The following is a 15,019-nucleotide window of genomic DNA, read 5'->3' on the forward strand; positions in this document are numbered from 1 at the left end:
TGTATATAGGCCATACACTGTAAAATCATACGCTTTTGTTGTTTTACTATTGTGACCTCATGTACATTAAAGAATGCTAACAAATATGGTAATGTCATGAATTTTAAAAGACAATTTAGTAGAAAAGGTTTAAAATAAGAGGCTCTTAAGATCATGTATGGCTCACCTTGAACTATGACCATTTTTCAACAGTAGCAACTCTCCAACCCTATTTAACTTATTCAATATTCAAACTGCATAAGTTCAGTAGCAATAAGTCAACACTATATTTGATTTTCAAAAAATTACGATAATTAATATTTAATTTAACCAAAGTTTCGTAGAAATGTGGTACATAAGCATTTTTTAAATTTAACTTATTCATAAAATTTTCTATTTTTTAATCAAAGTTGCAGCCATTTTTAAAGATGGTTGAGGTCATTTTCCATAATTTTGAAAGAGGAGAATTAATGTATCATTTAACCAGTCTGACAGCAAATGACTCTTCAAATGATTTTCAGAGTTTTTTGTCAAGTTTTCTACTTTTTTAATAATTGGGGTGGCCTTGTTTAAAGGCTGATAAGGCAATCAAACAGTTACACAATTCTTTTTTTATAATTTTTAGTAACATCGGCAGTTATGTTTGAAGGCTCATGGGACCATCAACCACAGCTCTTATAAAATCATAAATGAACTGTTTAAAAAAGGTTTAATAGCACTTGGTCCTTCACATGGTTTTCAGGATTTTTTATTCACTTTTTGTTATTTTTGTTATTTTTATTAATGGCAGAGGTCGTGTTTGGGTCATCACCTTAATTCTTAAATTGAATCACAAATTCAAAATTTTGATAGAAATTGGTCCTTAACAGGAGATTATTTTGGCAAGTTTTGATAGATTTTTATTTATTTAACCCCTGTTTTTTTTTTCAGAAATAGCATTCATGTTGGTTTGACAATAGTGTCATCATATATACCTTTTTCAAAGAGAAGACACAAAAGGATGATACAGGCAAAGTTAGTTTCATTAGTTTCATTTAGCCCAATGGTTTTAGAGGTGTAGAGTTTGGAATAAAACTTAATACAAATAATGGATGCTCCAAGTGATAGTAAAGCTCTCTGGCCCTTTGAACCTGAATGCTAAAATGGGTTTAATAAATAAGAGATCTTGTCAATGATTTTGAAAAACCGGTATTCAGTGAATAACCAAAAGGAAAGAAAAACATTTGAACTATGTCTCAGTTACAGATGAATCGGTTCAGGAGGTTTACAACATGGTACTAACATCAAAAATATTTATCACGATAAATTCATTATGTAGTGAATTACATGTATAGCTAGAATATAGGAATACATGAGGTCCACGAGCCATCTGTAGTAGAGGTAGGTAAAAAGATACATGTATTTGTAACAGTAAAATCAAGATATATGTAAGCAAAGCTTAAAATACCATACATGCATCTCATATACAACCCAATACGAAACAAAACACTTTTTCCTTATGTTTGATTCAAAATAAGAAATCCCAAAAAAACAGTTGCCTATCTACAGAAATGTTGTTGATAAATGACATATAAACTTCATAGAAGCAACATGGCATCAAATGAACACTTCCAGTGTATAATACTAATACATCACACTTTATTGGCTATAAGATTTCAATGACAACTAAAAAAATATTACAAAGAAAATCCTATACATATTCAATATGGTTTTACCTGAAAGTTAACTTGAATGCTCTAACAATAATTCATATTCATAACAGTCTAATCAACCTTAAATAATATTAATTATACATGAGCATTTCTGTCCAAAATTTACCCGGATTTTTTTAATAAAATGTGTGAGTCTTCTAAGGAAGATGTGTATCACATGCCGTCTTCAAATAATATAACGTGAAAAGGCTAAGTCAATGTTTTGGTAAGGAAAACCCCCAAAAATAACTTAGAACAAAAAGTAAAATAGCAGGTGCACCACTGCATGTCCTGTTAAAGAACCTGTCCAAGATTGGTTGCATTCTGTCATGCTGTTTTCAAGCATTTACGGATTTATAAATGGATATTTGCAGAAATGGGTAAGTCCATGTTTTGGTATGGGAAACCTAAAAAAATTACTCAGATTTAAAATTAAAGTAGCAAGAACACAACTTAATACAACCCAAGTTTGGTTGAATTCTGTCGAGCCATTTTAAAGGAGTTGTCTTTTAACAAAGTTTGACATGGACTATGATTGATTGTTGATTGCTTAACGTCCAGTGGCAAATATTTCATGCATATTCAGGACAAACATGGACTATGAAACAGATAATGATGATGCAAGACAAAATTAGTGATCCTGATGTGCTGCTAGTGACAGCTGGATGTTGTTAGGCAACACAATAAATGTTCCATGAAGTCTCATAAACCTTGATTGTAAAACTTCTGAATCAATTAAATCAATGTCTTTTATATTTCCTCCAAAAACTCATAGGGCACCTTTCACTGAACACTTAATGAATGGGACATAAAAAATGTATAAAATTGTCAAAAACAGAACATTATTCAGTTATCAATGTATAACTTTTGGCACTTATATAATGGGAAGGGACCCAAAACAAGATTAATACAGAACAATTTGTTATTTGACTAAAACAATTTAACAAAGGAGTAGGTCCAGTAAGACCCCTTTTTGGCCCCAAAATATAGCAGTTTTACAAAATTGCTAAAATGTAAACTTTAAGCTATTTATTGGAAAGTACAATACTTCTGCTACATAAATATGGGCAGTTTTTAACAATACAATGCATATATATCGGGTACTAGCATCATTAAGTCATGCTAAATTACGGAAATCTTCACAATTTTAGCATTTGAGTTAAATTTAGACGGTTTCTGTCTTAAATGGAAGTGGCCGCATTTGTGTTCATTCTTAATATTTAAATGCAAGTTGTATTTGATGATAATACATAACATATATAAAGGTTGAGAGTGAACACGAATGCAGCCACTTTCATTTTTGACAAAAACCGTCTGAAAAGTGACATATTATGGCTAATTTGATAGATTTTTCATATCTAAGCTTGAATCTGAGCGTCTTTAACGATAAAATCAGTTCAAATCTGTTACATAAACTAATTGAATCGACTGAAGTAGACACTTAAGTGTTTAAAAAGTGACCAAAATCTTTCATCAGATGAACCTGAAATTTGAGGCCAAAATCGGCCCTTACCGGACCTACTCCTTTCCTTTTCATAATAGTGTACAAATGTAGACATGTATGAGTATGCAATTAAAAATTATAATACTTTGTTTTTCATTTTCTGTTCTTTGATAAGTATACATACTTTACAGAAATCAAGCCATTTCTGAAGCTGAACTGTTGACACAATCTATTTTATTCAATTGCAGTATTAAGTAGAAAACAATCCATTCTTCAGAAAATAACATTAGAAAATGGGAACTCTGCTTTATCTGGTTGCATCAAATCAGCCAAAAAACAAATTGTACCAGCCCATCCTTCATACAGACTGTATGGACTATCTGGTACCCTTGCCTGCTCCTTAAACTCTGTCGTGAACATAAACTCTGCAAACATCAAAGCTCGATGTAGATATTTCTTGTCATTGGTAAGTCTATAGAGGAGCAGGAAAACATATCCACTACCAGCCACTCCATGGCAGATTCCTGGGCCCTTCTTTAATAGCCCTTTCTTCCATACCAATTCTCCGCATCTGATACAGGCTTGAAGGTATTTATCATCACCCCACAGTTTGTAGGCTCTGGCATACATGTAGATTACACCTACAATAAGTTGCAACTATTTCAAATGTATATTAAATGTTTATAACATGGATCTTAGGTTCAGATTGAACTAGATGTGGTTGTACCACACAAAAAACCCTTTTTACAGCAAACAATTTTTACAAGGTGTGAACAAGAACATCTTTTTTTCCAGTATTTACTAAGCACCACAAAGTACAAATTATCTGTTACTGTTGTTTTACAAGTACATAAAACTCAGCTCAATATCTGAAGACTCTTTATGCAAAATAAAAGAAGACAAATATATATATATATATATATATATATAAAAGCTGGCAGTCAGCAGGGTTTAAGAACATTTGTTGTTCGACCTGTTAGTCAAATGCGTTTTGTTATAATATACTTTTTCACTTTTTTGGTCTTTTGGAAAATGTTGTTTGTGCTGTATTTAGACCCCTTTACCAAGAAATTTGTTTTACATGCACACGTATAAAAAATGCGGTTTTTGTCCAACGCATTCATAGGTTTGAACATTGTTTTCAATTTAGAGTTGTTTATATATATATATATATATATAAACAAGTCTAAATTGAAAACAAGGTTCAAACCTATGATTGCGTTGGATAAAAACAGCAATTTTTATACGTGTGCATGCAAAACAAATTTCTTGTTAGAGGGGTCTAAATACAGCACAAACAACATTTTCCAAAAGACCAAAAAAGTGAAAAAGTATATATATATATATATATATTTATTCAAGATAAAAAGCATGAATTTGACAGATACAATATATTACAATGACACAGATATAGCACTAGACATTGTTTATAGACACTAAAATGATTTACATGTTTACTAAAAATTATAATTTAAAAAATAAAATTATGAAAATTGTCATGATATTTTGATAATACAAATAGACTAGATTAAATAATGAGTGAAATTTAAATTGACTAGATTTTCACTTTAGCCTAATACCTTAAGATGACCCACAAAAGTTATTAAAACTTATTTCCAGTGGGGTCCAAAAGAAGAAATACAATTGTCATGTAATTTTCTTACTATGTATAAGAAATGTAATTCTGCTAGAAATCAAAGGAAGAAGTATAACTGAAAGATAATTTCAAGTTAATCTGTAAATAAAAATTTGAAGATTGAACATATACATCAATGTCCATGAGTCATAATCACACCAAAAGCAAGTCAACTTGAATGTAAAATAAACTTGATCTGTAACTCCAGAGTTCTCTAAAAGTGGTGGTCCTAAGGTTTTGAGCTCTAAAATTTTGCAAAGGACCGACACAATATTTTGCAATATAAATAATAGTGAGAACCAGAAGATTTTCTTCAAAGACCACCAGGGAAAAAAAAAGATATTGAGAAATCTGTAACTCATCATTATACATGTAAATATTTTTACAAACTAGATGTGTTGTTTCGACAGGAATGCCCTGTCTGCATCCTAATTGTGAAATATACATTTGTAGTTAAGTCAAATGATGGTGATGTGTATCAGAGACACTGGCAACACAGTGTTCATGGGTTAAAAGTGTGGATCGTATGGTAAAACTGAGAAATTCAGAATGTCTTTGTTGAATGGGAAAAGCTGTTCTACCAAAACAACAAATGCTGATTACCCGACATAAAATTTGAATTTTGCAAAATGTCGGCCAACAGGAACAATAGGCAAACTTAATCTACAGGTAAACAATCATTTTAAACTATATTGTATCAAAAAATTCAGCTTTAGATCTGCAGGCCTTACTAAATAAAGAGCTGCATCATGAGAGCATGATACGCCATCGCTTTTTCAATGAATAAAGTTTCCTCAATGTCATATCAGAAATTTATAAAAAAAAACTTAAGGGAGCTTATTTTAATAGATATAAACCAGTCACCAAAGTTTCATGCAAACTGCTCAAAGTATTTTCGAGTTATTGTCCAAAAACTGGAAAATCCCCCTTTTTTTTATGAATAAAATCCCATAACTCGGAAATGTAAAATCTAAAATTTATACAAATCGAAAGGTAGCTTACGTCAATAGATATACACAATTCACAGAAGTTTCATGAAAATTGGTTATAAGCGTTTTTCTGAGTTATTGTCCGACATGTTGACGACGGACGTATGGACGGACAATGGTATACCATAATACGTCCCGTAAACAGGTGTATAAAAAGTCCTGACAAGTGTATTTTTCTTGGTATTTACTAAGTCCAGGGGCTGTACTTCTGCCAAAAGTTGATCAACATGAATGAAACATTAACTCGATCTGAGAGTCATCATAACTGTTGATGTACCAAAAAAACATATTAACATCTCCAGGCAAAACAAACAAAATGTTTGGACAACTGTTTGCTTTCAGATTGACAGACAGAAGGACATGGGAAATAATATATGTACCAGCCACAAGGTTAGTCTGTATCTGATTTGAATAAAGGCAGATATGGGAAGCAATAAAATAATACCAAAAAAACACCTGTTTAACACCAACCCACCTCACTGACTGCTTTTTGAATATTTGTTTATGGATTTTACATTTGTAATGGATTCAGTGTTAATGAACAGTGTTCAATGACATTAAAACAAACTAAGAATTTATAGGTATAACAAGGGCTAATACATTATTACTAAAATCATATAGTTTAACTTTGCTCGTGTTGATGCACTTATTCCAATTTAATAACATCATTTGTGGCTTTAGTAGCCTCTTTATATTTTTGTCCACTTAGAAACTTGGTGTTGATGGCAGATGTTCTATACTGTTTCTGTAAAATCAAGACATATTGAATAACCTACAATGGGAAAACATTAAATTATGGAATATCTACTGCATTTACCTGGAGCTCCATGACACCAATGAACCAGTTCTTCACCATCAGGTCTGGGGCAACCAACTTCATCCATAGCTGGTGGATAATTCCCATCTGCATCCTCCAATGTTAGGAAATAATCCACAGCACTCTTAACAATTGGCTCAGCTGAAGTTGTTGATTTGAAAAAATCTGGAAAACTCATTAACATTTGGAAAATCCCTGACAATCCATGTGCTGCACCTGATAAGAGTAAAAGTGTAAAATGTATGGATATATTTTGTAACATAGTTCTTACTACCCAATTATTCATTTCCACAAAAGACATGGTCTGATTTGTAAAATATTTAGTCCACATTTATTCACCAAACAACAAAAGTATTTAGTTCAAATTATACATATGTAAGAACTGATTTTGTTAGGTATTCAGTCATACATATGATATTCATCTGATTACAAAAGTATTAAATTCAATATAACAGTTGATGTGATAAGTATTGTTTTATTAGGTATTCAGTCATAAATATATGTTATTCATCTGACTACAAAATTATTCAAATTCAATACAACAGTTGATATAAGTAAAAATTGTTTTATTAGATATTCAATCTTACATGAATGTTATTCACCTTATAATTACTAATAAATTATTAAATGCAACAGTTGACATGTGACAGAAGTGATCTATTTAGGTATTCAGTCATACATGTATGTTATTCACCTGACCACTAAATTATCCAATGCAACAGCTGACATGCGATAGAGGATCTATTAAGGTATTCAGTCATACAAGTATGTTATTCACCTGACCACTAAATTATCCAATGCAACAGCTGACATGTGACAGAAGTGATCTATTTAGGTATTCAGTCATACAAGTACATGTATGTTATTCACCTGACCACTAAATTATCCAATGCAACAGCTGACATGTGATAGAGGATCTATTAAGGTATTCAGTCATACAAGTATGTTATTCACCTGACCACTAAATTATCCAATACAACAGCTGACATGTGACAGAAGTGATCTATTTAGGTATTCAGTCATACAAGTACATGTATGTTATTCACCTGACCACTAAATTATTCAATGCAACAGCTGACGTGACAGAAGTGATCTATTTAGGTATTCAGTCATACAAGTATGTTATTCACCTGACCACTAAATTATTCAATGCAACAGCTGACGTGACAGAAGTGATCTATTTAGGTATTCAGTCATACAAGTACATGTATGTTATTCACCTGACCACTAAATTATTCAGTGCAACAGTTGACATGTGACATTGGTTATCTATTTAGATATTCAGTCATACAAGTATGTTATTCACCTGACCACTAAATTATTCAATGCAACAGCTGACATGTGACAGAAGTGATCTATGTAGGTATTCAGTCATACAAGTACATGTATGTTATTCACCTGACCACTAAATTATTCAATGCAACAGTTGACATGTGAAAGAGGATCTATTAAGATATTCAGTCATACAAGTATGTTATTCACCTGACCACTAAATTATCCAATGCAACAGCTGACATGTGACAGAAGTGATCTATTTAGGTATTCAGTCATACAAGTACATGTATGTTATTCACCTGACCACTAAATTATCCAATGCAACAGCTGACAATTGATAGAGGATCTATTAAGGTATTCAGTCATACAAGTATGTTATTCACCTGGCCACTAAATTATCCAATGCAACAGCTGACATGTGACAGAAGTGATCTATTTAGGTATTCAGTCATACAAGTACATGTATGTTATTCACCTGACCACTAAATTATTCAATGCAACAGCTGACATGACAGGAGTGATCTATTTAGGTATTCAGTCATACAAGTACATGTATGTTATTCACCTGACCACTAAATTATTCAGTGCAACAGTTGACATGTGACATTGGTGATCTATTTAGGTATTCAGTCATACAAGTATGTTATTCACCTGACCACTAAATTATTCAATGCAACAGCTGACGTGACAGAAGTGATCTATTTAGGTATTCAGTCATACAAGTACATGTATGTTATTCACCTGACCACTAAATTATTCAGTGCAACAGTTGACATGTGACATTGGTGATCTATTTAGGTATTCAGTCATACAAGTATGTTATTCACCTGACCACTAAATTATTCAATGCAACAGCTGACATGTGACAGAAGTGATCTATGTAGGTATTCAGTCATACAAGTACATGTATGTTATTCACCTGACCACTAAATTATTCAATGCAACAGTTGACATGTGAAAGAGGATCTATTAAGGTATTCAGTCATACAAGTATGTTATTCACCTGACCACTAAATTATTCAATGCAACAGTTGACATGTGAAAGAGGATCTATTAAGGTATTCAGTCATACAAATATGTTATTCACCTGACCACTAAATTATTCAAATTCAATGGAACAGTTGAGTGTTGACATGTGTAAGAGTTGATTTTGTAAGATATTCATTCATGCATGTATATTATTTACCTCACTACTACATTATTTGATGCAAGATGTGACATGTATATGAGGTATTCAGTCATACATGTATAGTTTACCTTACTACTAATGTGCCAAAATAAACAGGTTGTAAGAGGTTATTTTGTAAGATATTTAGTCACATGTTCACTTTACTACCCAAGTAATAAGTTAATAAACTCATGTTCACTTTACTACCCAAGTAATAAGTTAATAAACTCATGTTCACTTTACTACCCAAGTAATCAGTTAATAAACTCATGTTCACTTTACTACCCAAGTAATCAGTTAATAAACTCATGTTCACTTTACTAACCAAGTAATCAGTTTGCACAGATATGTGTTTCGTCTGTATGTAAAAACTCACCACAGATACGTTTGATAGTACTTTGATAATGCAAATGGTGAAATTAAATTAACAATACTTTTACATATAAACTATGCAAAACTTCCAAAGTAAATGAACCATGACTGAAGATGCAAGGCAAAATAATCTCTTTGGAAATGAGATATATGTCAATGCTAATACAATAGAATACCAAATATCATTGATTCCTCATAACTGGTTTCCTTTAAACTGACCTAATCTCAAACTTTAACAAACTATGCAAAATTTCAAAATTCAATGAACCATGACTGAGGTGACAAGGCCATATCATCTTTATAGAAATGAGAAGTGCTAATGCTAAATACAACTGCATATCAAATATCAGACTTACCATTAGTGGTTCCCCTTAAACTGACCTAATCATAAACTTGTAACAAATTGCTGACATGGCCAGAAAAAGCCACCCAAGTCTTGCTCAATACGCATATGTGTTACTTTGTTGTGCAATGATGTAAGTGCAAACAAAGATGATGTCATTACACAAGTGCTATTGGTCCAAAATTTTGGAGGTTTTTTATTCATCTTTTGGAAAGTATCCAATTTGAATAATTATAAATTTGAGTGTACCTGCATATATAATTAATAAAAAAAATTGTTAAACCTCACTTTAAAAAGTTAATATGTTCCTCACTCAGAAAGAAAATAATATGTAAGTGATCTTACCTAAGTATTCTGTTCCATAATAAGCATACATAAGAGGTGATTTTGAGAGGTGTTTAGCTGCATGTTGCTGTCCTGATTCTATCATTACAGAACACAGCTGATTCAATGTTGTGTCATTTAACACCTGAAAACATTCAAATAAAATTTATCAATTAATCAACTTAACAAATTTGCTGAGTTATGGCTATTTGGCATAACTTTTCAAAACCATCCACCACATAAAACCTGTCTAAAAATTTTAAAGAGAGAAAAAAATCATCTTCTATGGCACATGTATGCCATTAATAATAGATCTGGGTACCTAATAAAAATATCAGAGCTTATTATTAACACCCCCTTACATGTACATCATTATAAATGAAATTGTTTGAACATGTTGAACAATAATTTGATCAATTCAGGTTTGAACAAGCTTCTTACAGCTCTCTGGTACATTTGTACTTGAAATTATATATTACTAATAAATTGCAATACATGTACAATTTACCATTTTTAATCTATACTGAAACAATCAGTGTTAATCTCCAGTCCAGAAGTCCAAGTATATTTATAGATATTGTGATGTTTATTGATCGCTATGGTTACAAATAAGAAGAATCTTATTGTAGCAATACATGTTTAACTCTTGAGAAAGCGTTATGCAGATTTAGACGTTTGGCGGAAAAGTAAGTGGCCAGGTGGAAGGTTATAGGGGTGTTTGTGAGGGATTTTCGTTATCAGTAAAGGGAACATTTTGGGACCACCCCTATCAAGGAAATATTGTATTTGCCCTTAGATATATAAGCGAATGAGAAACGCCACTCGAGGCTGTCAATGTTCATAAATCAACAGAGCTTACTGCGGTTATATTGAGTGCTAGTAGAGCTATAATATTTGGAGGACACTTTGTCAGTCAGGGGACTTACTTAAATGAATGATTTCTAAATCACTGATTCAAGTAACATTTTGTCAACAAATGTTGGAAGTAAGAGTTGTCTTTCTTGAATAATCACCTATTTAAGTAGTACATTGTACAAATAAATCACTAGACTAATTATGTTGCTAAAATTATCAGAACCAATATCTGTGTTAATAGGATGACCGGTCATGTCAGGTGATGATCTTGTACTGAATCTGGGATAATGACATGAAAATCACTTGTTTAAGTATTATACCTCTATTTCCTTCCAAAAAATCACTTCTTTAAGTATTATTATTTTAATTACCCCCACTAATTTCAACACCCCCGAACAGTGAAATTTTGATCGATAACAGTAAAATTTTATTACATAATCTGTAAGATCTTGAATTTTACAGGAAAAATACTCTCACTGTTGGGAAAAATCTGTTAAGAAAGTATCAGTTCATTATGTAAAGCCTTCATTATAGCATTTTTTCAACAAATATAGAATTTACAGCTAAATGATCAAAGGCATAAACCTTGCTACTTAAAACAAGCAAAAGGTTCATATTTTTTCAAATTTACTAATAATAAGATATAATCTAAACCTATATGTTTAAAATTTTGGTAAAACTACGAAATCACAATTTGTGACAAAATTTCGAATTTGCTATTTAAATAAGTGATTTTATAAATCACTTATTTCAGTAATTCCCCTGACTGTTTGTACTGGGTACAAATTAAAGTGAACGTACAAGTTGATCAGATTGACAGAGCAGACTGTCCCACTCTGAGGAAAGCTGTACCAGCCCGCACTGTCTGGTAGTGACAGACTATCCCAATCGGAGGACAGGCTGTACCAGCCGGCACTGTATGGTAGTGACAGACTGTCCCACTCAGAGGACAGGCTGTACCAGCCTGCACTGTATGGTATTGACAGGCTGTAACAGTGAGAGGACAGGCTGTACCGGCCCGCACTGTCTGGTAGTGACAGACTGTCCCATCTGGTGGATAGGTTGTTTGTTTGTATTATATTTGTATATATATATAAATGTTCGTTGTTACTTTATCGGCAAAGAGCCAATGTGTATATTTTAATTCAATGTGCATAACATAGATAGATAGCTATAGATTTTTGGAATTGCTGTATTGTTTATGGACAGATTGAATCCAAGTATTTACTGGAATGCTCGTTTAAGGTAGATGGGGTGTCTAAATTATAATCCATAGAATTTTTTAATAATTTGCCAAAATGTAGTTTATATCATGCTTTTTAAAATCAAAGCATCGTTGATGTTGTGATCCAGCCATATTCATAGCTAGTCTGATATTCTTTCTGACCATTCTTTTTTCTAAATTTTTTTCTCTTTTCATTTCCAATCTTACTATAAAATGTCTATGTTATTGTCCAAAGGTAGGGAATTTTGCAATATTGATGCAAATATAGATATATATACTGATCTTTTAATTTCAGACTCTGTCAGATTTTATTTTTGACAAAAATGGAAAGGAAAATTGTCAAACAAGTAATATATTTTGTATATGCCATTAATAATGACAGGTTTAATAATTTCCAGAAAGAGGCCTTATAAATGCACTTTCTCAACAACAAAATTATAAAAAATAATAACTATGTTTTATCTAAACTGGTGTTCATTCTTCATTAAGAAAAAATACATTTCCTGTATTCAAATCTGAATGTACAAATACCTAATGCTGAGATATTTCCAATTACTGTCAAATAGCAATATAATGGGATATAAATGTAAAACAAACAAATAAATTTTATTGCAGAAAATGCTCAGGTAAGAGTTATGCAATTTTGTTAAATATTTCAACCAAATTTCTGATAATTGTAACTAATTAATTAGAACTTGATTATTGACTTATGTCAGATGATAATGGCACTGATTTTACAAGTAAAATAAAATTTGCTTGCATTTTTTATACATATTCTTTTCATTTTAAGTATTTTCTTTGAAAAAAAAAAAAAAACACATCAGATTAATCATTCAGCTAGCTAGCAAAATTAACAGAATATTTTAATGTAGTGTATATCAAAATAAATAATACATTTGTAGGGTTACTATTGAGGTCAAGAATGTGTGTATTCAGTTAGGTGTGTAATAAATTGTGTCTATTTAATTATGTAAGAGGTCATGAGATATTAACTGTTTTGAATTAAGCCTGGGGTTGTTTCTAATTAATACTTATTTGAAAATTATGACAGTTAATAATCATTCTGACTCTTACTTGCCTATGGAAAGAATTGGAGTAATACCATTTCAAAAAAGTGTGGGAATCAACTTAGATATATTAATACACATGTTGATCTTCATTTCATTGAACAATAATTTACACAAGCACAAGATACTAATATATAATACTTTCAAAATTCTTATCAACTGATTCAATTGATGTACAAATACTTTTTCAAATTAATTCATAAATAGAAAATCATCATACATTTTGATTAAGAAAGGAATTATATGCAAGTGTATATCTAAAATAAAGTCACTATTCGACCAATCTTTTCTTAATTTAAGGGCAAATAACATGTCAAAAAATTGCAGTTGATGATTAAAAGTGTGTAGAAAGTTTCTGCAAGTCATAAAAACACATAATTAGTTTCATGATATGTCTTCAACTTAGTATTCTGCACCATCTCCAAAACCAGAGTGATCGCATAGATCCAGCATGGCTGAATCAAAAAAATAGTAAAAAGAATGGGTCACAGGGCTTATTTTCACGCTACAGGTTGTGCAAAATTGACAGATTTTGTATAGATTATGCATGGAAAACCAAATTTTCTGCCATAAAACGAAAACTACACCATAGAATTTTGAGATAAAATATGAGAAGATAGCTCTAATAGTATGCTTTCAGATAAGAAAAAGAAAAAATGGGGTCACGGGACCCGTTTTCTTGCTACATAATAAAATAGGTAAATTCCTAACACATTCTATTGTAAAAGTAACTTTATCTGAATTATCTGCCCTTACATTTGAGTTCCCTCCCCTTATGTGGCAAAGTTGGAAAAAATAGAATCAAACAAAAGTATTCTGTTTTTCTGTAAAATACAACCATAAATATGATAAAATATGTCATTTTCTCTATTGAAATGAAAAATCTTACACATGAATTACCTACTACTCTCAAAATTTGCACCTTTTATTAAAGATCTAGATCGATTGTTTTCTTGCATTTCAAAATCCAAGATGGAGGAAGACACCCTATCTACCTTAAGATATAAAAGCCTTTCTGGTTACATGTTACAATATTTCCAATTTGTTAGATAGGTACAAAATGCCTCCCCACAATTTAAACCCAGGTACAAACCCTCTCAACTTAGGTATGAATGCATTCAATGGACATGGTATGAAATGACAAGCATTCTCTAGAAACGTATAAATAAGTTTTATATATTAACCTTTTTGCCTAGCTTTTGTTGTAAAGCTAATGCACCACTCAAATAACCAGCCCTGCCTATTAACATTTCATCCGACCCATGTTTAAAGAAATCTATTTTCATGCATTTTTCAGCAGCTGCAGCATACATTTCACCAAACTGATCAACACGACTTATGTTGCCCTCTTCCTGGGCTAAGAGACATCCAGTGGCAGTGATTCCTGCTGGTCCTAGGATGAAAGCAGAGGGTGGGTCTTTACTATGACCATGTGAGAGGTAATCAAGATTAACTTTCACGTATGCTTCAGCATTTTCTAAAAATATTGCTTTCCTTTCTTTAAAAGACTCTTGCTTAGACAAATAATACAACATGTAAGCCACACCAATATTTCCAACATACAATCCTCCATCACAGGAGTCTGAACTTGGTGGTAATTTTTCAAAAGTTGTATTAACAAGTGACTCAATACATCCTTTCCATTTACTCTTATCGATCAGGATCTCTGACCCAGCTTTATAGTCTGAAAATTTGTTCTCAAAATAACGCATTTTGCATGCCATATCTGCTAATAGGTGGTATGCGGTGATTGCTTGTAAATAGGTCTATTATTCATGTTATTTGCGCTTTACAATTAATGCGGAACGAGTGTCCGTCAACCGATTAATATTAT

At 31.7% G+C, this 15,019-nt stretch overlaps 1 protein-coding gene across 1 annotated transcript; it reads right to left on the minus strand.

The window, feature by feature from the left end:
* Positions 1 to 1,595: 1,595 nt before the first annotated feature.
* LOC127725749 (lanC-like protein 3) lies at positions 1,596 to 14,992 on the minus strand. The gene is made up of 4 exons (XM_052232967.1): positions 14,370 to 14,992; positions 10,060 to 10,183; positions 6,557 to 6,772; positions 1,596 to 3,755 (listed from the first exon to the last, which is right to left on the minus strand). Exons 1-4 carry the CDS (start codon positions 14,907 to 14,909, stop codon positions 3,388 to 3,390), a joined length of 1,248 nt encoding a protein of 415 aa, XP_052088927.1. The 5' UTR covers positions 14,910 to 14,992; the 3' UTR covers positions 1,596 to 3,387.
* Between the last annotated feature and the right edge of the window lie 27 nt (positions 14,993 to 15,019).

The sequence above is a fragment of the Mytilus californianus genome, unplaced genomic scaffold, assembly GCF_021869535.1.
Source record: "Mytilus californianus isolate M0D057914Y unplaced genomic scaffold, xbMytCali1.0.p SCAF_15, whole genome shotgun sequence".
Taxonomy (NCBI): Eukaryota; Metazoa; Mollusca; class Bivalvia; order Mytilida; family Mytilidae; genus Mytilus; species Mytilus californianus.